The following is a 24,540-nucleotide window of genomic DNA, read 5'->3' as shown; positions in this document are numbered from 1 at the left end:
GATTTGAGTCTTTTTTTGGCACTGGTATGATGGTGGTGGTCTTAAATCCTGACGGGAAAGTGTCTTGGTCCGATGAGGTGAAATGATCAGCAGATAAACATTGCCACCAAAACAGACCGATATGTGGTAACTTCATTACAAATATCAGAAAAATTCAGCGATGAGGTGTTTTTACCTGAAAAACTATGCAGACCTTATCCTCATTGAGCTGAAAACCTTCCTTTTTCATGATTCTTATAGTTAGGATATGAGTATCTCCTGAGTTGGAGTCTGCATGTACGGGACCCAACTGTCCAGGTTATGCTCTTTGCTCTTATAGTTATGGGTAGTCTAGCCAACCATTACTTATATAGCAATGGGGATGTTACCTGATGCACTGAGAAGTATCTCACTCTATTTCTCTAATATATTAAATATATGCCAATATTGCCGTCTCTAACTTATTACTCCTTTTTTTCCGCAGGTCTTCCTGATTAAGTGCAATTGTACATGTTGTTCCGTCTTTCCTGTCCTCTCCACCCCAACCAGTCGAGGCAGATGGCTGCCCTGCCTGAGCCGGGTTCTGCCGGAGGTTTTTTTCCCGTTAAAGGGGAGTTTTTTCCTTCCCACTGTCGCCGTGTGCATGCTCAGGGTGGGGGATTGGATCATGACTCCATGTGATCAGTTGGTTTCTATTATAGGATATGTATGAATTGGCTCGAAATGACATGTATGTTGATTTGTGTATGTAAAGTGTCCTGTGACAACATTGTTGTAAGGTGGCGCTAAACAAATAAAGTTGAATTGAATTGAATTGATGTCAGGGAGAAAAACAAGCAGCTTCAAAGTTGAATTATTGTAACATTTATTATGAACCCACATCTCATTGTAGCTTTTACATCTGTTAAAAGAATCCTGTTTTAGATCCATAAAATCCAACATTGGACTGAAAGATGCTTTGATTACACGCAGAAGCGGCAATTTTTGGTCCAGAAAGTAAAAGTCCTGCCATGTTTTTGGATCTACCTGTACATTTAGAAGAATTGTTTTCACTAACAGGCTCGTTTACCTGGCAAATAGACTTGTTTGGTGATTGGTCGGAACAGCTGCCGGACAGGACTTTTACTTTCTGGACCAGGAGTTGCCACCTCTGATTACATGTTAAAAAAAAAAAAAATTTTGTTTGTGGGGCTTTAATGCTCTACAACAGTCATGAAAAAATGTCTTCAGAAGACACAACGCACACTTTTGTTATAAACAAATACCTCTGAGAAATGCAGCATCAGAGCTCTGCACTGCAGCTACCAAGTATCACAGATACATACTCATGTTTACAGAAACATCATGTGCAGCTTATTCACACAAGAAACATGTCCTCAGTTTTTCACGGCACCGCTTCACCACAGATCCGGCTCCACCCACACGATCTTCCTCTGCTCCTCCCAGATGACGGTGCGCAGGCTGGTCAGCAGGGAGGTCTGGTCGCACCAGGAGTCCGGAGCCATGCTGTGATACAGACACGGCAGCTTGTCCAGCAGCGGCTCTTCGCTCCGCGAACACGCCAGCAGCTGCTCCTCTGACTGGCCGTGATGCTGCAGCTTTGACCTGGAAGTGATGGAGAAAGTAAGAGAAAAAAATCCAAATGATTGTTTCTATCTGCGACAGGATCAGAACGTCAGAGCAGTGCACCAAAAAAAGCCCACGGAGAGCGCAGACCGCCGCCCAGCAGCTCATCTCCACCCATCACAAAGAACCCTTTTAACAATGACCACAGTTCCTACCAGATCAAACCCAACACTTAAAGGAGTCTAAGTTCCACCTAGACTTTTTCTCAGGAAGAATAAATGAAATAATTACAGAAAAATACCCAGCAGTTTGTGCTTAAAGTTGCTCAAGTAACATCTAAGATCACAAGAAGAAATGGAGGACAAAGCAGTTGGTTTTTTTTTTTGTCTTTATTTTGACATTTACCAAAACTGTACAAAATAATTATTATTTTATTTCTATTTACCATTTATTACAGTGTTATATGTCAAAATGATTGTAATGCGTTATCGTGTAATTACTGGATCCAGCAGAAGACGTGCAGGACTTTGTGTACGACAAAGTTTTTACCATTAAGTGATGTAAAAAGTCTCAGAAAGTGTATGTATCAAAATCACAGTATTTATCAGACCAAGTTAACATTCATCAGCCGTCTAGAGCTCTTAGATCAGCTGACCTGATGGTTTTGGACTTTCCCAGATCCTTAATGACATCTAGAGCGGACCGAGCTTTTGCAGTTGTGGGTCCCACTTTATGGAACTTGTTACCCTGGATGTACGGTCTGCAAATAGCCTTTAAATTTTTAAAACTCGTCTAAAGACCCACCTGTTTACCCTATCCTTCGGCTGAGCAGAGTTGTTTTTTATGGTTATTTATTCTTTTATTGTTACTGATTATCTTAGAGTTCTTTTAGTCTATACATGTGTGTGTATGTATGTGCTTTATTTGATGTTTATATTTTGCTGTAAAGTATTTTGGCCGGTCGTTGGCTTTTTAAAATGTGTTATATAAATAAAGCTGACATTGACAAATATAGTTCATATGATATTAAAGGGTTAATGTTGGTTAGTTTGCTGAATGAAGCATTTAATTCAGATCATGTGAACGAGCTGAGCAGAAACTTTTTCCTACTTACTTTCAGCCAGATTTTATTTCAGGTCACAAAAGTTCCAGAGATTTCTAAAGCAGCGTCTGTGTTTTAGTCAATAATTAATAATTATTAAGAAAAATGGGAGAAATAAAAAGGATAGGTATAGACTTAACATACTTTATTATTTAACTCTGGTATTAAAACTATTTTTAATCTATTCTTTTTCCTGAAACAAATGAATAATAAAAAATAAAAAAAATCAGATAGCAAAGAACAGACAGCAGACAGATCAGACAGAATATTCTGTTTTCCTGCAGCACAAAAATACAGCAAGTAATTAAATCTTTAAGAAAATATTCATAATTACAATATCACAACACATTATTATTTGTTCTTCCTAAATCAGATATGAGCTTTCTTATTTCTGGCACCAAACCGCCCACCCGTGTCAACTTGGCCCCGACTCTGGAGGCTTCACATCACACCTTTTGACTCCTGGTGCTGCATGTTGTCTTATCTTGTGGTAAAGTGTTTCATTGTCAATCGTTTTTATTCTGGTCTTCTACTTTTAATGTATTTTTGTTTTAAGCCTTGAATATCTTTCGATGTGCAGAATCTGGCTGAGTGTAGAATGTTTTCATGTTTTCTATGTATGTAAATGGTGGTACTGCTTTATTAATGGGCTACACACAGTACCAGTCACAAGTTTGGACACGTTTTCCGGTAAACCTGATGGGAAAATGTGAACAAACTTTTGACTGACAGGGTAAATAAAGTGGATTTTATTAGACATCATACCTGTGTAGATTCTTTATGAATAAGAAATCAGAAACATGAGGTTTCAAAGAGTGAGAAAGGCAAACTTACCTCAGTTTCCGTGCACTACGTGCAGACTGACTGATGAAGATGATGATGGGGAAGATGTCAAAGCGGCGTAGCCGACGCACGCAGTCCAGGCCCAACGGCAACACGCAGTGGATCCCCTGGAAGATGAGGAACAGGAGAGGTGAGTTTGTTTGATTTTCAAAGCAGAATGATTTAATAATTTTAAAGAATAAAGTTTAACCTGATGAGACAAAAGTGGGAATATTTTACATGAGTACTGTAAACATCAGGATGCAATTTAATGCTCATTTCTGGATTTCACACAAAATCCAAAAGCAACTGGATCTATGTTGTGACATCTGGCAAATAAATTTGACTTTAAATGCACATCATCATCTGCTCCTGAGCTGGACCCCTTTCGCCTCCAGAGCTGCCTTAATTCTTGGTGTCGTGATTAAACAAGGTGTTGGAAACGGTTCAGAGATTTTCCTCCACATTGACATGAAGGATCACACAGTTGCTGCTAAATCTCCCGCTCCACCACATCGCCAAACTGGACTGAGACCTGGTGACTGTGGAGGCCGCTGGAGTCCAGTGAACTTATTTTTATGTCCAAGAAAGCAGCCGGAGATTATCTGAGCTTTGTGACATGGTGCATCATCCTGCTGGATGCAGACGCTGCACTGCGGTTGGGATGGAGATGGTCAGTAACAATACGAGATAGTCTGCGGTGTTTAAACTATGCTCAGCTGGTATTAAGGGGTCCCAAAGTGGATCAAGAATATGTCTCCCATACCATTTCACCACCGGCTGCCTGAAGGTTTTTTTTGTTTGTTTGTTTGTTTGTTTTTTTTATTTATTTATTTTGGGGAGAAAAAAAAAAAAGGAATTCAACATATAATGCTTTAAAAAAAAAAAAAACCTTATTTGCCTTATAACGTTTAATTATCTCATCTTTTATCATTTTTTAAAATTTTCCTATTGACTGACATGATTTTATTTAATTTCGTGTTGATCCAAGTCAGGATGGATTCATGTTTTCATGATGTTCCCACCTTATTCTGACCCTCCCATCTGAATGTGAAGCTGAAATGGAGACTCATCAGACCAGCAATGTCTTCCCATTTTCTCTTCTCCCGCTTTGGTGAGTCTGTGTGTCTTATTCTTAGTTTCTGGTCTTAGCTCACAGGAGTGGCACCAGGTGGGGTCCTCTGCTGTTGTAGCCCATCTGAGTTCAGGTGGGGCGTGTTGTGTGTTCAGAGATGCTGCATACCTTGGTTAGAGCAAGCGCTTATTTAACTTCCTGGTGGCTTCTTATCATTTCGCCAACAAGACGTTTTTGGTCGAGACAGCTGCTGCTCAGTGGATATTTTCTCTTTTCAGACCATCCAACCCTAGAGATGGCTGTGTGTGAAAAACTCTGTAGCCACATTCAAAGCCACTAAAAAACCCTTTCATTATTGTGATGATGTCTAAACTTCAGAGAGTTCTTTCGAACATGGTTGCATGACTAAATGCATTAACTTGTTGCCATTATTTGTGTTCACGAGCAACTGATTAGTTGTACCTAATAAAATGAGTGCATGTAACACTGCAAAAACGCTTCTAAAGCACAATGACTCATATTTTCATGCATTTCTTCACAACATTACAAATCCTATCTTGTAATTCTGCTTATATATAACATTTATTGGTTAAAAAAAAAAAAAAAAAGACTTTTTTTTAAAGGGTGTAAACATAGGATTGAATATTACATAAAATTTTCTGACCTTCCGCATGACATTCTCAACACTCTGCAGGGTGTAGCAGCTGTTTCCCCCAGTCTCACTCTCCTCCAGGATCTCGGCCCTCTGCAGCCGGTCTGCATGTTCGCTGGCACTCAACACCTCTGCAGAGGAGAGCAACACGAGAGAAGAACATTCAAGTTAACTGTGTTTGTATGGTAAAGCGCCGAAAGTGCTGAACAATAAAATAACAAACACTCCACAATTTGAAATTAAACACTTTTCAATAGAAATCAATAAAATCTAGGATAAAAAAATAAATGAAACTCACTCAGTCATTATCTGTATCATCTGAAACATGCATCATGTGATTTTGTTCTGTATAACCTGTGTTTTTTCCCTAAATGTTCTCCTTTGTTGTTGTAATAACCAAACTTTCCCACAAAGGTCAATAAACTTCTATTTTATCTTATCGGTGCAGGGAACACCGGCCCATTTTTAGGCTTTATAACCCTCCTGATTTTATAACTATTTATTTAAATAGTTTATTTCCTTCCTGATTTACAGCAACAGACAACGCCATAAAATATTCAGCATTGTACAGACTGGATGTTTACTGAGCTTGCAAAACACACTTCCATTACAGCACGCAGTGGGACATACAGGAAGGCATGTATCAGCGAGCGGGCTCGTAAAATGTCACGTGTTCAGTCTAAAAATGAATCAGGATGTGTGTGTATGAGTGTTTCCTACCGGGTTTGCAGAGCTGGAAGCCCTGCCAGTCTGCCAGCTTCTTGTCCAGGATGCGTCCCAGGACGGAGGGCAGCAGCAGCACCGGCCTGCAGATGGGTGGGTAGTGGGGGGTGACCAGCGTATAGGGCATGAGTGTGACACAACATTTGGATGGGGATGCATCACCTACAGATGAGAGAGCAGATATGAGTATTATTTTTAAAGAACTTTTGAAGCTACAGCAGATTTAAGAAGCAATAAAGCAGGGGTGCCCAGCTCTGGTTTTCGAGGGCCACAATCAAATCAAATCAAATGAAAGATACTTTATTCATCCCCGAGGGGAAATTCAAGGTTCAAGCCAGCTCGTCCAAGGTTTGACATACAGACATGTAACATCAATCACAAGAAAAGAATTTCAGAACGAAACTGAAGCTTAGGCCCCGCAGCCAGTTTCACGGCGCCGCCTTATAACAGATAAGAACAGAGATACATTAAGATCATAGGGGGGTCGAGGAAAATAAAGGTCATGTAACTCCGCGCCACAAGATGACGCAGTCTGGAGAGACAGAGAAAAAAAAAAAACCTCTTAAGCACAAAGTCAAACAAGACACACAAAGTCCTGGGAGGTGATGAGTCATGTGGGAGGGGACTGGGGGTGGTTGAGGAGGGGGACAGAGCCTCTTATGAACATCTCTTCTTCTGTTCTCAGGGGGGGTTGCACCGGTCCAAAGCCACTGGGAAGCCGAATCCAGATATGATTGTTGTTTGGGTTCCAGTCGAGGAAAACAATTTGCCCTTGGCCTTGAGTCCATAGCAGGTCTCAGGCTGGCAGCTCCAAACAGCCGAATGGGGGGGTCAATTTCCACCGATCCTAGCAGACATCTTCTCCATGTTATCGATTCTGCGTACCAGCTCTGGGACCGACGCTAAACTAGCATCCTGCACAAGAGTCTGTGCACTGCAAGCTCGGCCCATACCATTGCAGAATTCTGGCAGCGATTCATTTAATGGAAGCCAGGTGTGTTGGAGCAGGGAAACATTGAAAATCTGCTGTACAGCAGTAAAGTAAAGCATGAGACTTTTGCAGCTGTGTGTTTTTGTACCTGGCTCTGTGCTCTTGGGCTCGTCCTCCACGCTGACCCACATGGGGTTCCGTCCTTGTCGGCCTGTGCTGACAATCCTCACCGCCTTCTCTTCACTCTGGGCCACCTCACGTCCAGCCTGGTGGAAGGGAGGAAAACGCTAGACATGACTCAGCACATTGAGCTTTTGGATCAGACCACTGCAGGATGACCATGGAAATGATTCTCACCTTTTGACACTTCTTTATTTTAAAGCTCATATCTTCAATCGCTCGAATCAAAAGCCGCTGCGCCCTGCAACATCAGATACTTGGTTAGTATTGCGAGTTCTGATTCAGCCTCCATTACTTTGCCGCTTCGTGTCTCACTACGTGTTTTACATCTGTGTACAGACCTGTAATAATTGGGTACAGTTCCGCTCTGCAGGTCTAGCAGCTGGCAGGGGTGAACGTGGCTGGCGTGCCACAGGTCTTCAGTGCCAGCTGGTCGCGTGTTGGTGACATGCAGGATGTCGTTGCAGGTCACAGCCAAGGTTCCACCAGCACCGGCGGGGAGGGATAAATTGACACGGACATAGAAGGAGTCTCCAGAGGATATCTTGTTGTTCTGCAGCTGCTGCAGCAGTGCCTCGTAGTCTGAATGGACAAAAAAGGACAGTAAATGCACTGCAGCACCGTCGTGAACACACACTGATGTGCAGAGCTGTCAGCTGTTTCGCATCATGACCCTGTTTCCCATCATGTCAGCTCAACCCTGCATTTCAGATGCTACAGTTTACAACCGGGCATGCTGTCATGTTTACAAAGATGCTGCTCAGTGCTTTAACATACGAGCATGAGGTCTGATCATAGACTGTATATAAAAAGATGGACGTAGCCTCCGTGACATCACCCATAGGTTTCTGAAGAGCTGAATTGAAGATTGGTGGGCGGTTCCTACCGTTACCATCTTGGCAGGGGCAAAGAGGTGGAGCTGAGAGGGATGATAGACATCGAGCGAAGTCTGAGCTTTCTGGAGCTAAGAGCTAACCGAGCTAACCCCGAGATAACGGGAGCTAACCAGCTAATGGAGGTAAGCAGGCTAAAGCTGAGTGACGTTGTTAACCGGCTAAATTCCGCGGTTGTTCTGCGTTCTTCTTACTTGAAGCGGGAAATCTGGTACCTGTCAATCAAAAGGACACACCCCTAAATATGCCAAACTTTGAGATTTAATTACTTACAAATGGGTGAGTTAGAAAAAAATTCACTCCCCCCACAGTTGTTATGAATCTAAACCTGACCTATTAACTAAAAATGTATTTTTGAACCAGGCTGTAAACATGTTTATTTCTCCCATGAAATGAAGTTGGTCTTTTTAACATGGGAGTCTATGGGGATTTACTCTGTTTTGCAGCCAGCCCGTAGTGGATGAAGGGGGAACTGCAGTTTTACGCACACATAGGCTTCACTTTTACCGTCGGAGGCTCCGTCCATCTTTCATATATGGTCGATGGGTCTGAATAGTGTTTTCAAACTGCTGTCCTGAAGGCGATTTCTTCAGCTGTTTACTTTCAACTTATCTACCACATCCTTCATGACAGGATGACATTCAGCCAGTGCCATTTGTTGTACCATAAAAAATAAACAACGCTACACAAAAACAAAACTGTGAAAATGTGAGAGTAGTAAGATGGAGAGGAGGTCAGCAACTAAAAGTGTAGAAACATCTGTTCTCATGTTCAATGAAAAGACCTGAGATAAGGGTTGGGAGGATCGATAACTGCACCCAGAAAAATCGGAATCGAATCGAATCGGGACAAACGCATTTCGTCTCAGCCCTAGAAGATATATTTTATTTATTTTGAGTGCCATTTTAGAAATGAGGAAAAATTGGCCTGATGATGAAAAAGGTTGATAACTGAGTTTTACTGACAATAAAGACAGTAAAATGCTTATAATGACAATAGGATATTTCATGCTTTTGGTCTTAAGAGAGAATTTAATCTCAGATTAAATCATTATGTGATGCAAAACAAAGACATTTCAGATACAGAGCAGGTTTATCAACATTAGACTGTTGTCACTTCCTCATGTAATACAGCAAATGCCTCACTTGGCAGCTAGTAATCCCTCTAATCTGGAGGTCTGCTTCCTGAGACTTCATACCAGCTGAAATCATCAACTCTGCGAATGCTCCAAAACCTCAAGTTAAAAGCCTTAAAGGGGTGCCAGAAAACAGAGCGACAGGGCCAAGACATTAAGTGGTTGAGTAACAAGACCGTTAAGATGTATTTACTTTAAGAATTACGCTTCATCTCAGGGCTGTATTAAAAGTGCACAGGCCCCTGGGCCCAGAATGTCTCACGGCCCCCCCTTCTTCAGCGCAACTTTGTGAAAATTGTGAATGATGCACTGTAAAATTACATTTCTAACATCTCTCTGCCAGTGGTACAATTAGCACCAGACACTGTGGTGTAACTACCTGGCTTTTATGTCCAAACGACTGGTGTATGCCCTACATGAGCCCCACATGGGTCCCACATGGACCCCAAGTGGGCGTGGGCTCCTGGGCCTGTGCCCACAATGCCCATTGGATAATCCTTTTCATTCACTATACAGTGTTATGCTTGTACCGAATATTTTTGTTTCTTATGTAACTTTATAATGTCTGAAAAATTAAACTAAACCACACTACATTTAACTACACTACACTACATTTACCTACACTACACTACATTTAACTACACTACACTACATTTAACTACACTACACTACATTTAACTACACTACCCTAAGCTAAGCTAAACTAAACCACACTACATTTAACTACACAACCCTAAGCTACGCTAAGCTAAGCTAAACTAAACCACACTACATTTAACTACACAACCCTAAGCTACGTTAAGCTAAGCTAAACTAAACCACACTACATTTAACTACACTACACTACATTTAACTACACAACCCTAAGCTACGCTAAGCTAAGCTAAACTAAACCACACTACATTTAACTACACAACCCTAAGCTACGTTAAGCTAAGCTAAACTAAACCACACTACATTTAACTACACTACCCTAAACTACGCTAAGCTAAGCTAAGCTAAACTACACTAAACTACACTACACTAAACTAAGTGTTTGCTGCAGGGTTTCTCGTGACCCTTTTATCTAAATTCCCTTCAGAGAAAACCATCTGCTATATGAATCAGTGTAAAGGTAAACATGACTGTACCGGTTTGCCTGGGCCGGAGCGACAGGTGACAGAAACCTGTAACCTGGCTGAGAGCCCACTTTGCTTCCTCCAAAGTGGAGTCCTCCAGCACCATCTTCAGAGCTCTCTGGTTTTGCTGGTACTTCACCTGCATGAAGAGAAGCGCCTTTACAACCACCGCTGGTTGCTGCATGTGTTACTGGCCTATCACACCGGCACCAACCTCCACAATCTGCGCTCCGGCGCTGATGCCGATGGCGTGGGCAGCGCTGCCTTCGGTCACCTGGTGCACAAACACTCCAGTCTTGTTGCCCCCGACGACTGTTAGCTGGCTGAGCAGCGCCTCGCCACTGAAGGAGATGCTGAAAATGCGGCCATTTACCCGAATAGCTTTTGGGCGAGATCGCACCAGAAACAGTGGGCCGGGGGTCTTCAGGAGGCTGAAACACCGCAGGAGGAGATGAGGAGAGGATTTAAGTGTTTCAGTAAACATCTGAATTATCAAAAAGTCCACCATTTTATAGATTTCATTAAAGTTCTTTCTCAGGTATTATCCCTTTATAGGGCACTCAATGAAACACCTTGAAATTAGACATTTTAACCTAAAATTGTCCTTCTGGTTTGTACCAAGACCTCTGTTCTGTTGTTTCTTTTTTTTTCCTTTTTTTTAAAAAAAAATTGTTTTCTGTTTAATGAAAGAAAACAAAGGGATCAAAAATAGTCACTTGCCTGATAAAGAGATGAAAAGGATTTTTTTAAAAATAATCTTTCATATTTACATTTGATATTAATATGCACCGTCCCTTTAAAAAACTATTAATATACCGCTCAGAGGCAGCGACAGTCATAACAAATATAGACAGAAACAAGCAAATGCAGTCGCAGGGCAGGATTTCTGCAGAAAAACACAGCATCACACACTTCTAGTGCTTCAAATGACACAATGGAGATTAATTACTTCCACATACACTTTAGCTAAGAAGCTGAATGAGGTAAATAATGTAAATACTTGGTTTTTTTTCTTATGTGAGCCTTGTTATGTTGCTCAGGTCAGTATTTAGTAAATAAATGTCTTCGCTAGACTCGTGCACATCCCCACAAACCTGATAAAGCCGACTGACAAATCACACAGAATAAGGTTGGACAGTTGCACACATTTTGTGACCTCCCAACCCTCCCCACCACCACTACTTTCTGTGGAACTGTTAACAGGGAGCGTCCTCATCGGTGGCATGAGCCACACCTGGGCCCAGTATGTTCTGCCACTCCTAAAGAATTCCACCAGCCTGAGCTCAGTGTGTCTACCAGGCTTTGGCTGGGAGATCACCTGGTTCTGTGCAGAAGTTGCACCTTATAGTTTAGTGAACATTACTATGCATCCATGCACTACCTTCATTACTTTATAGCTTTTAAGATGTTTTACTTATGTTTCTTTAATGAAGTTCATTTTTGTGGTAAAATGGTCCCTTTTTGTTGCGGCCTCTGAGCCGGGCTGTAAAAACTTTACCACAAGATGTATTTGTATCCTGCAGCTGCTGACGTTGTGTTCCCTGCATGACTTTTTCCAATCTGCAGGTACTGCTCCAATGAACCAGCTCTGTTGGTTTCGTCCTTTTGTTGCTGACTCTTTTTGTATGACTTTGCAGCAAACAAAACATAAATCAAATTCAGTTTAATCCAGTGGAAAAAAAAAGGCTTATGTTGTGCCAGGAGATTTCCTCCCTCTTAAACCAGCCTGGTTTATTTTTGCAAATATACCATGTGATCAGTTATTTTAGGGTGAAGTTAAACTTGATCTAAGAATAGATCCAAATTAAGTTATGAACCCTGTTCAGATAATATGAATGTACACACCTTTCCACACCTTCCAACTCTAGATTTAATCCCTACCAAGGTGCCAGTTTTTCTATAAGAACTCTGACAAATGTTCTTGAGTGAATCTAGCTTGATGGAAGAAAAACATGAAGGACTTTGTTGAAAGACTTGCTTCACAACTCACCAGGCAATGTTTTAGCTCAGCTATGGTGTTAGAAGCAGTGCTTTAAGTGGGCCGGTATGCAGCGGTACGCAGTACCAGCACTTTTAAATTTGATCCCTTTGCGTACCGGGACTATTTTTTACAGCGTAGTGCACACCGGGACTTTTACCAGCTTTCTTCAGCAACCAGTAAACCCTCCTACGATACGACTACACCACATATTACAACTTATATTTGTTGATTTTAATTAAAAAAAATTGAAAAAGTCGCCTCAAAAGAAATGTATTGTTAAGACCGGTTTAGACACAGAACGCTTGCTGTAGCCCATAACGTGCAGCCACATTTCACGTTATATTGAGGTGGACGTGCTTTGAATGAGAGGAAAGGTGGAGAAAAAACTATTGCGACTGTAATGTTACAACCTGGAGCAGAGTTGAGTGATGACAGTAGCACTACTTAACAGTCATTTACTACACCAGACAATGAAGGTCAGATGCTGCAGACTAAGTGTGTTGCTGCTCAGTAATTTGAGTTTTTGAAGATTATTTCTAGATTAAAGATAAGATAATATTGCTAAGTTGCATGGACCAGGCCTAATGCTGGGAAAAACACATTTCACATAGAAAAAGTGGAATAGTAATGCACTGTTAAATTAGCCTGGTAATAAGATAAATAAGTCTAAATGTAGAACTTTTGATGTTTTTAACCCTTTCATGCATAGTGGTCCTGTAGTGGGCACCTATTTACAAGCTTTTTTCTTGCATATTCATGAATGAGGAGGGTATTTTTGTAAATAAACCAATTCCGTGGGTTTTTTTTTTTTTACAAACGTGAAAAAAGTTGCATTGTTTTTATTATTAATTCATGCATGAAAGGGTTAATGAACTTTAAGTTTATGTATTTACTTTTCAGTGTTATTTCTAATGTCCAGCAATGAGGCTTGAAGTTCATAAAAGTGTCTCCATGAGACTTTGAATTTGGCAAATATGGATTTGATTTAGAACTTGTTGTGTTTGTTTTTTGTCATTTCTGTGCTATAAAACTATTAATCTATAGATCAATTTATAGATCTGCATGTAAGTATCAGCCATGTTTTTGTCCCATATTTGCATGACAAATGGACAGAAAGTCATTAAGGGAGTACCACCACTTATTTTGTTCCACTTGAAGCACTGGTTAGCAGGAAATTATTTCTGACAGATTTGGATTGGTGGAGTATTATTTTAGAAGTCAGAAGTGTCTCCTTTGTCATCAGGCCCATTTCAAAGCTCGCCCTTTATCGTCCAGCACCATACTGGGATGGGAATTACTGGTTAGTTGTTACATGCTATGTGTAGAACGCTTGTGCTGACTGCAACTATGCACTTTCCTCAGATTCAGTCCATGTTTCAAACTGCAGGACAAGGAGCCGGATGGACATGAAGTGTCAGGATACACCTCGAAGCCCCGCAGGGGCGTCAAACTCCAGTCCTCCAGGGCCGGTACCCGGCAGGTTTTTGTTGTTTCCCTCCACCAACACGGCTGATTCAAATCAAATGGATCCAGCAGCTACTTGTAAATGTATTTATGAACTTCGGTCAGGTGTGTTGGAGCACGGAGACAACAAAAACCTGCAGGATTTCGGCCCTCGAGGACTGGAGTTTGACACCTCTGCTTTAGAGGAAGTTAGAAACTTCTGTTAGCAAGAGCTGCTGCACTCTCTCTACTTACTAACTGTGTATTTTTATTCTCCTTATGCACAGAAACAAGTATTTCTTTAGTATTTTACTTTTATCGCATGGACCTGATTCATTTTTCTATGACAATGTTTTATAAATCTGCCGGTGCACTTCTGCTGTCTCTTCATTTCCTCCAGCATTTCCACAAGTAAAGCTAAGCTGTAATTTAAAACGGTTTGTGTTGACATCTTACCCATCAGAGCTGCAGCCACGAGAGGAACAAAGCTTGGATGTCTGTCTGTCTTCAGTCTCCACTAAACAAAAGAGAGGCTGTGTGGTCATTTGGCATCAAGCTTCAGATTCAAAGGAAATAATACCTCAGAGTTAATGTGTCACTTTACAGCTCTGGCATGAATCCAGTTTTCAGCAATAGATAATGAAAGTCAGAGTACACCACGGGAATGTAGCAAACACTACACAGGAACAAACATACTCTGGAAAAACTTTCTGTTTTCTGTACGTACCATCAGAGAGGAGCACGAAGTCGTCCAGGAGAGTATCCGTCTCTGCTGCTTCCAGGCTGGAACAGGAAACCAGAACAACATACTTATATGAACACTGCAGCGACATTTGTAAAACTACCTGAGTGTACTTTTATGAGGAAGTGAAAAGAGATCCCACCACAAACTGGTTGGATGAGGGGATTACAGCCTTCTAATGACGATGTGGAGTTTTTTTTATGTCAACACTTAAACGCTCCTTTTGGCTTTAATACAAAAACTAAGGAACTGAATTATTCAAGAAAAACCTGAGGAATTGCTGAAGGACGTGTGGATTAAGACCTCCTACAGGCACATTTCTGTGTTTTATCATTTACCCTTCATCACACTCAGACATGCTACCTCTCCGTCTGAATAAATCATTAATGTGCCAGATTTTCCCGTTACAGCAGCAGACAGGAATCATGTAGCGAAGGGGAAAAAAGACACGAACACGACGTTTTCAGGTGGAACTGAAGTGGAAGGTTTAGAAACAGAGTGACAGACGCTGCACATAAACGCGGAAACACACCTGTCGTCCGCATATAAAAGCTCCTCCCGTCGGCGTAGCGACTCGGGACTGGGGGGCTGTGCGAATCTGGACCGGACGCTGCTTGTTCCCGCTTCTTCACACTGGATGTGCAAAAAACATCAAAGTAAATTTAGACGTTCTCAGTCGAGAAGAAATCGAAAATCAGTTCATAATGAAGGAACTGCTGCGTTATTAATAGTTATTTCGGTTTAGTTATTTTTTTCTCAGATCATATTTAATGTGAAAATCAGGTGGATTTAGTCTGAACTTGTCAGTGTTTCTAAGCTGCATCATGTCATCAGTCAGTCACCTCTGGACCGCAGGAACGAAACGAGACTGGATTGAGGGCATCCATGCGACAAAGTCTCCGTCTGGCTGGGAGGAGGAACTCCTGACAGCTGGAGCTCAGCTTCTCCCAGCTGTCCTCCTTCACCTTCAACACAAACACAGAACGAGGCATTAACTCTGTTTTTCCCTCCATGAATTACGTTTATGTTTATGCTGATGTGTGTGAGATGAGGAAAAACTGTACATCAGAGCTCTGGCGTTGTTCTCTGGGGCTGCGCTTGGCCTGCAGGCTGAACACCTTCTCCTGGAGCTCCACCAGCTGACTCCACAGGGCGTCCTTCTCAGCCAGGATGCGGGCGATCGTGGCCTGAGCCTCGTCTCTGGACACGTACGCCTTCAAGTTCAGAGAAAATCCATGTTTATCTGCAACACAACACTGCCTGCAGGCTGACACACCTTCATTGTTACAGTACACACACAGTCAGATCAGATTCATGACTCACGCAGAAAGTGTGACAACTGCTCCGCCTGCACCTTGAAATGTGGACACAATTGAATGTGACATCGTCTGAATAAAAAGTATCAGTGTAAACACAAGCTGTCATCAAGGTGTGTGGAAACAAGGATGCTGACAAAGTGTGGAAAAAAACACTTTCTGAGTTGCAACACACTTGTGAACAACAGAACAATAGATAATAGAAACTTGGAACAGAAAAAGATTTTCAGTCGTGCATCCAAGATTGTAAGATGTGATGTTTGATTAGAAAACACAAGAACAAAAGAAAACAACATTTACTGTCTGAAAGTATTCCAACATATAAAATAAACTCTGGTTGCATACACATATAACAACATCTGTTTCCATCCAGATGTTTTATATCTCAGGATACCAACAGGAAGAAAATCTTTTAATCCTTATCAGGTCGTAAAATTGTTTGAAATTTAAATACAACCTCAGCTGAAGAGCAACGCGGGACATAAAACACTGTTGTTATTTGTTTTGCTGAACTGCAGAAGCAGTGTGTGGAAAGTCCGTCCATGCTTTCATACGATGTGATGGAAGAAGCTTCAGTAACAATGACATGAAGTTACTGTGTGAAATAAGCAGCGTTTCTGACGTCCTCTGCTTCACTTAGTCGAGCTTTGTGGTGTTTTTATGCACAGCTGTCACACTTTCAGTCAGGTTGAGCTCTGGACTTTTGATCATTGCAACACCTTCATTCTTTCCTTTTCAGTCATTCTGCTTTGTCAGACAGACGGCTTCATGTGAGACGCCAGCTTAATTTGGTTTGCAGAGGAGTTCATGGTCCACTCCGTGACTGCAAGGCTGAATCATCCGCGCTCCACCGCTGTGCTTTACACTTGGTCTTTGCGCTGACCATCTGCTTTTAATTTTTCCACAGATATGCTCCTTTCTGACCAAACATTTCCACTTTGCCCTGATCTGTCAGAAGATCCACAAGTTGCAGCTTTGCAAACCCACACTCTTCTTTTTAACCCTTCCAAACATCTCATACTTGTTCAGACTTCTTCTAACTCTACTGTCCTGAACTTCAACGTGTAACATGGCAACTGAGATCCTGAGATGCAGCTGCTGGTTTGTGCAGCTTCTCCAAGCATCGCATGGACCGACCTTTGGATCATCTCGCAGAGATGTCCACTCCTGGGAAGACTGGCAAGTGAGTTTTACTGTACAATGACTGACTCCAGATTGTTTGGGAATTAACTTGTAGCCCTCTCCAGGTTGATGGGAAACAGTATTTGCTTCTCTAAGATCACTGCTGATGTCTTTCCTCCTTGGCGCTGTGTTGATACACACCTGGAAGCTGCAGAGCAGCAAACTGACTCCTCTTAAAGAGGAGCTCAGTCAGGAGCTGCAGCTGGCTGCTACTTGGCTTCCTGGCTAGAAGAACTACTGAACTTTGGGAGATTTTCTCTGCTTCTGCACACGGCTCAGCCAGTAGCATCACATTGTGTTTTATCTGTGAGCTTTTAGTGGATGGACAAGGACACACCTTCAAGGTGTTTTCATGGATTTTATGTATTACAGATATTTTACCCATGATGCTTTGTTTTTGTGTTGTGTGACTCTGGACTCTTCTGTAATGATTGTTGACACAAGTTTCCATGCAAGTGGACAATAAAGTCTTATTTTGTCTTTAATTCCTACGGAAGGAAATAAAGACATACTTCTGCATTTGGCTGAGTTTTTGTCGAAGGAATTGTGGTCATGTATTATGTCATGTCGGTTATGTGTTTGGGAGAGTAGCACTGTCCCTTCCTTCTGTCACACATCAGCAGTGAGAACAAGCTGATGTTATCAACGCCAGAAACCGCCAAATAATTCTCATTCCTGTGTCTCTGCTTTCTGCCTGACTCCAGACGAGCAGGTTGCAGCTAGATTCCACATGACAGTTTCTGAAGTGCAGGTGGACGATCTGTGTAATTCTTCTCGGAAGAAAAAGCGTAACAGTGTTAAAAACCACACCGGGACAATCAGGTGTTAGAGTTGACTTGACTTTGACGAAACACATGGGTAGTGTTGGGGGACGTTTTAACTTGTTAAAGGTTAATCTTGCTTCTCTCATCCTCCTCTGTCCTGCCTTCCACAGTTATGACTCTTCCCAGGTGTGTGAACTTGTAGACCTCTTCCAATGTCTGGTCCCGGTGACAACAGGGGGGAATTCTTACAGTTGATCTGCATAACTTTGGATTTTGATGCTTTCATTTTGCTGCAGCTGTTTCCAGCAGTAGGAATTGTAAAGTTGGGTTCCTGCAGTTGTTCTGTCAGACTTTACCAGATGCAGGTGTTGTGGTGACGTGATAGACGTGAGTCCATCACCCCAGTTCTGTTCCCCCCCCCCCCCCCCCCCGTTGGCTTCCCGTTGCCTTTCGAGCTAATTTTAAGCTTTTACTGATTGTTCTTAGGGGTTTAAACTCCATGGGACCATCTTATCTTACGGATTGCAGACTCATACCCCTCCCAGAGTCCTGATTTCAGCCGATCAGCTCTTCTTGGCTGCTCCGAAAGCCAAACTGAAGACTGGGGGGGACAGAGCCTTCTCTGCGTCTGCACCCAGACTTTGAACAGTCTTTCATCTGTCTGTCAGGTCAGTCTGTAGATCTATTCAAGTCCAGACTGAAAGGTCATTTTTTTTCCTTGGCCTTTCCTCGTTTAAACTAACTTTTAGGGTTACACCTTGGCTTTTTATGTTATTTCATATTTTGCATTTTTTATTATTTTTACTTGCATTTTATTCCATTGCTATTCTATCAGTAGGTTTTATCGCTTAATCATTGTAAGTTTTACTTTTCTATTTTTATGATAGTGTTATAATTTTATCAGTATTTTCTGTTTAGTGAAGCACTTTGATCAGCATGGGCTGTTTTTGAATGTGCTTTATGAATAAATTTGGTATTATTTTAATGTAATTGTGTGTTATTTGTGCCATGATCTAGTCAAGCGGAAAGGGAAGAGCCTTGTTTCTTTCGTGTCAGCGCATCACTCTGAACATCTCTCTCTGAAACGACCAATGAGGCTGCAGTCTTTCCTCAGCTTTCATCAGCTGCAGCCTGAGATGCATCCTCAGCACCTTCTGGCTGAACAAAATGAACAACTTTGCCTTTTTGGCAGGAACACACAAAATAAGAAGCAGTGGAGATGGAGCTGAGGAGAAACAATGAGGTAATAATCAAGCAGGCCGTATCACGGAGCACAGAGAGCAAAAAGGCAGAGGATGGCCTGGAAACACATGGAGGAGGAATGCAGAGGAACTGGTTCAGAAGATGGGACTGATGTGGAAACAGCTGCGGAAGATGGTTTAAAACAGAAGAAGGTGGAAATGATTCATCAGTGGCCTTTACTCAGAAAGGAAATAAAGGTCTAAGAAAGTAATGTTAGGGGAAATGTGTGCTTTTCACTTTAAAAAATACAAATCAGTTCTGCAAACAACCTTTTTTCCACAGAAAATATGTGGAAAGCTGGCTTGTGGTTAACAGATATTTGACAGTTCTCTTTTCAGCAGGAGGCATAAACACGGCGCAGAAGCTGAGTGACAGACAGGAGTAGCAGGAAGTTCCTGACCTGGTCTCGCTCCGCCTGCAGCTCTCGGATCTGGTTCTGGATCATGGTGCTCTTCTGCTGGTGCATCTTACAGTCCAGTGTCAGCTGCTCCACCTGAAGGCTCAGGCGCTCCTTCTGCTCCAAGAGCTGACAAAAACACACTCATCACTCCATCTTGTTTTCGGGCTACAACGTGGAGCTGCATGAATTCAACCTCATGCTTAAAGTGTCTTCTGTTTCGTCGTGGTAAATAAATCATGAACATCTCCATGCGAGACGTTTGGACGTCACTGACACAAAGCTTTGGTTGGATGCTTCTCTTGGGTAGTTATGGGATTGTGAAAAGGATCTTTTCCACATTGAAAATGAACACATCGTACCTCTTGCTTGTCTCTGAGCAGCTTTTCGTTCTCTTCCCTGGAAAACTTGAGCTGCTCTGCAAGCTCCACCTGACTGTCTATGGCCTCGGCGAGGTCCTGAGCCAGGATGTCCCGACAAGCCTGAACACACGAGCAAACATAATCAGCTTTTTATCTTTTGTTTGTTTGTTTTTCCCTTGTTCCACATGTGTAAATCCTCTCACCGGGTCCAGCTTTTCTGCCTTGGCCAGCTGGCAGCGCAGGTTCCTGACCTCTTCCTGCAGGCATGGCGTTTCCGGAGCAGAAACACACCTGAGCGAGCGCTGCTTTTGGAAGTTGTTTTCCATCTGAGCACTCTGGAGCTCAGTCTGCAGCTGGTATACCTGCAAACGCAAAACAAATGATGCTGATGCAAACGTGTTGATTCTAAACTGGCTCACAATCACAGTTTTGAGACGATCACACGATACTTCAACGCTTCTCGCGAACTATCACAGCTTTCACACACATGCAAAGTTTCACTTCACAAGTCATAAGGCGGGTGGAGTCATGATCAAATTCTAACACGTCCACAAAGCTGTGAACCTTGTGACAAACTGCTTGAAAAGAGGATCTGAGTTTGAAGACATTTCATTTGAACTTGCATGGGTCCTGATATGAACATAAAGGTTTTACGGAGAGAGAAGAATAAATGAGGCTGAAGCTAAACTGAATCAGCTCTGCTGCCTTCGGACAACCAATGACATCGCAGCAGGACTCCAGCTGGTCATCATTAATATGTCATTTCTGCCATCCACAGCATCCTGTCATTTATCATGTTAACATGAGGGTTGGGAAAATCGAATTGAAAAATCGAAAAATCGAAAATCTGGATTTTTTTCCCTTCACAATTTTAAAATCGATTTTTTGTTAAAAAATCTTTTTTTTTTTTTTTTCTCTCCCAAATATCCTGATTAAGTGCAGTTGTACATGTTGTTCCGTCTTTCCTGTCGTCTCCACCCCAACCAGTCGAGGCAGATGGCTGCCCTCTCTGAGCCGGGTTCTGCTGGAGGTTTTCTTCCCGTTAAAGGGGAGTTTTTTCCTTCCCACTGTCGCCGTGTGCATGCTCAGGATGGGGGATTGGATCGAATTCATGACTTGATGCAATCAGTTGGTTTCTATTATAGGATATGTATGAAATGGCTCGAAATGATGTGTATGTTGATTCGTGTATGTAAAGTGCTCTGTGACAACATTGTTGTGAAGCGGCGCTATCCAAATAAAGTTGAATTGAAATAAATAAAAATAATCCATTATAAGTTTTTTGCCATTTTTATTGTTTTCTTTATCTTTTTACTTGTCTTCTTGGGCATTATAGCAGCAGAATGATGGTCTGGCTACTGTGTTGTTTTTTCCTCATTGAAATGAAGAAAAATGACGAGCAAAAAAAAAAAAAAAAAAAAAGTTTTATCCATTTATTTTGTTTTTAAACTACAAAAATCAGCAATATCGAAGAATTGTGAGAATTGCAATTTAAATGGAATCGGCACCCAAAAAAATCAGAATCGAATTGGGACAAAAGCATATCGTAGTTAACATTAATGATTAAAGAGTCAGTGTTTGAGCTGAATTCTGGGTAATGTAGTTTATAATTAATGTTTTCTTGTTTTTGTTCTGTTCGACTTTAACCTTGACGTTGAGTTGTTTGACGTACTTATGAACAGTTCATTTCCTTACCTCTGGTATTAGCTGTCAGTAAAATTTGCCTGATACACCATGGCTGCATGAACACATTCCCACACATATTTAGAACAAAGTGGCTTTTACTTGGGTGACCTTATACCAAATTGTAAATGAATGCAGCATGTGATGTGCTTCTACATGCTGTTCTACATCAACACTGCCATACCCATGATTACAGTGCAGCATTTATGTAGCATCAAATTGCCAAAAGTGATTGTTTTTGTCTGTCCACACCGTTTATATTTTATGAAAAGGATCTAAAAGTTCAGATACCAGCAGAAGCGATGACTCTGAAATGTTAAAAAGCCAAGAATGATGGAAAACTGATGGTAAAAACATGTGAAATAGCTCAAAGTGGGTGTTTGGGGTTAGGGTTAGGGATAAAAGTTAGGACTGATTAAAGCCATCCAATGCAGGATCAACTTGAATGAATAATTGTTGATGAAAAACATCATTTGTTGTTTGCTTTTACACACTTTGCTTAATTTTATACATTAAGTGATCATTTTAGTTGTAATAACAAATCATCTGTTTCTGATCAGCTGAGTCTGTCAGGAATTGTCTCTGAGATGTTTGTTAGCAATGGACGCCAAAGATTTCAGAAAAAGCAGGTATTTTTAGTTTTCCAGGCTGTTCAGGGGTGAGATCAGACATGGCGCATGCTGCAATGACATGCAGCAACAAGGCAATCTTTCTAGAAGAAAATAAAACTAAAATCAAAGTAAATAATCTAGCAGATGCTAAAAAAACCCACTAAAAATTAAACATATAATTGGCTATCAACTGATTTTTAATAGATTTATATTGATTTAGATGGAGACAGTTTGCTGCTTAGTGGAGCTACTAGCTTAGCATCAGTCTGACTGCTGCAGGTCTAACAGTGACTGCTCATTTATACTTTACACAATGTAACTTTAAAGCTCTTTAAAGAGAAAAGTTGGAAGTCAGTGCTGGGAGAGGATTCCTACACATCTTTCCTGTTTGTTCAGTCAAATTCCTGAAAGTTTTTGTTGTACAAAGTTCTACTTTCTACTCATTTGAGTTGAAAGTCTTGACTATCACCACTGTGCATCTTTCATGGGGTCGGCAGGTTTTTAAAGACAAGAACAAGAAGTTTGAAGATCTATCTTTTTTTTTTTTTTTAATTCTTAATATTCAGAACTTCATGATGACCGTCACCGACCTGCAGGTTGAGGTCATGGAGCCGCTGGTTCATGGCAGATTTCTCCTCGATGGATGCTGTGTAGCGGATGTACAAGTCACACTTCTCATCCTTCAGCTTGGTGATGTCACGTTGCAAAGAACCAAGGTGTCTCTGCATGCGCTCGTTGTCCGACAGAAGGCATCTAGACTTCTCCTCCTGCTCCATGATCTGTCCCAGCTCTGACTCAAGGGAGGCGCAGCGACCGCTCAGTCTGACAGCCTCATTGCGAGCCTCCTGCAGCTCCTTCTGCATCCCCGTAACGGCTCTTATGAGATACTCAGTCAGCTCGGAGTACTTAATCAGGCCTGTGAAAACAGCAATGTGACACAGATGAGTTGCAACTAGAAAAAAGATTTTATTTTTTTTAAAAAATCCCTGAAAATTCAGGAAAACTTTCAGGTCACCGACCACTGAATCTTGAGGGTTCTGTGCTGGGCTTGCGTCCGGTAACTTGTGTGTAGAGGACTGGGTAATGGATCATCAGGCTCTCCATCAGTGCTATAGCTCCATTCCTTCCCTGGGTCCTCAGGAGATCCACCATGTAGCCTGAAAACAGCAAAGTAGAAACATGTTGTTTTTTTTACTTCTCATTCCAGCCATGAACTTGAATGACCTCAACGCCATGCAAATATCAAGATGTAAATAAGCCTTTCATTTATGAACGTGTTTATAAGTCGAGTATCGAAGCTTCCTGATGCTTTTATAAACAAATATTAGTTCTTAGCAGGGTCTGTTGCTGGAATTTCCCTCTTTTTCTTGGCAATGCATGCATCAGTCAACAAAAATATGAACATTTACAGATAACAAAACACACATAAACACATCAAATGACTCCTTTTAATTAATTAATATAATTAATTAGATTAATATAGTATCTGAATTGGTTTAATTCTTACTTACTGGTTCTCATGGAGCGGTTGGTGAGGTTGTGGCAGGAGAGGATCTCGTCCTCGTCCATCTCTGTGAGAACTTTGGCTTGTCGCAGGTACGGGATCAAGATGCCCGGCCGTACCCCTAAACAGATCCTGTGCCGGTTGTCGTTAATCAGCTCCCACATTTCCTCCTCGCCCATCTCCTTCAGGTTGAGACCCTCAGGAACACACTCCTCCGCCATCCTGAGTGTGTTTGAAGGGTAATAACTGCTGGTGAAACACAGCAGGAGCTGCTGGAGCGAACACACACGGTTGCACTGCAGCAGACCAGCCGACTGAGTGGAGGAAGTAAAGAAGGAACTATTACAAAAAAAAGCTCTTTCCACGCCCAGTGGGTGTTAATTGAAAAGCATGCATCTGTGTTTGTGCTGCGAGAGTGTGAAAAAAAAAACCTGTGAGACAATATTGGCACACACAAACACTCACAAGCCGTCATTCAAGCCAGCAACTCGTACTGTACGCCTCCTTCATTCACACTCTCTACAGCTTAGTCGCTCCTGTTTGCTCTGAAAAGCAAATTCATGGTGTCTTCAGTCACTATAAACTCTGCTCTGATTTCTGAATGAGTGAAACCAGAATGTTTGTAGAGTCAGTAACTGCTGCCTGTAGCAGAAATGAAGAGTCTCAGAAACAACAGATGACACTTATGTTCAGCGTAATAATTCCTAATCACAGCAAAGCAAACATACATGTAACACCGCAGACGGAAGCAAACACGGAGCAAACACAGGGCACTGAAGTGCAAAGTCCTCTTCTGGAGAAGGAAATAATCTTCTGGACAGGAAGGTCAAAGGGTCTCTGGTTATTGTTGTCTAACGTATGGCTCTTACGTGTGTATTTATAGTCTGCTGTATCATAAAGTGTATTTGCAAACAAAGCTAAGCTGCCCAGACGACCTACTGTAAATGATACATAGGTGTAAAGAATTTAATTAGTGAGTTTACCAGCAGCAGGAAACATAAAAAAATATTTGTGTTTTAGCTGTGACAACCATGCATGTGGTAATGATAACATAAGATTCAACATAAAACTGTTTTAAATAGCTTGTCTGGGTCAGAAAAAGTTGGTCAATGTACAAAGATGTGGTTTTAGTCTTCT

At 41.7% G+C, this 24,540-nt stretch overlaps 1 protein-coding gene across 1 annotated transcript; it reads right to left on the bottom strand.

The window, feature by feature from the left end:
- Positions 1–1,376: 1,376 nt before the first annotated feature.
- Positions 1,377–23,624, bottom strand: card14 (caspase recruitment domain family, member 14; the record flags this gene model as incomplete). The annotated part of the gene is made up of 20 exons (XM_079262313.1): positions 1,377–1,584; positions 3,482–3,597; positions 5,209–5,327; positions 5,917–6,081; positions 6,999–7,116; positions 7,208–7,271; positions 7,372–7,612; positions 10,189–10,315; positions 10,391–10,607; positions 10,993–11,062; positions 14,328–14,383; positions 14,875–14,975; positions 15,185–15,307; positions 15,407–15,556; positions 19,247–19,372; positions 19,606–19,725; positions 19,809–19,967; positions 22,490–22,815; positions 22,919–23,056; positions 23,411–23,624. 20 exons carry the CDS (start codon positions 23,622–23,624, stop codon positions 1,377–1,379), a joined length of 2,958 nt encoding a protein of 985 aa, XP_079118439.1.
- Positions 23,625–24,540: the final 916 nt, after the last annotated feature.

The sequence above is a fragment of the Telmatherina bonti genome (assembly GCF_933228915.1).
Source record: "Telmatherina bonti genome assembly, chromosome: 3".
NCBI classification, from domain to species: Eukaryota; Metazoa; Chordata; class Actinopteri; order Atheriniformes; family Telmatherinidae; genus Telmatherina; species Telmatherina bonti.
Note: the sequence above shows the minus strand (reverse complement) of the source record. Positions and strands in the feature narration are given on the sequence as shown.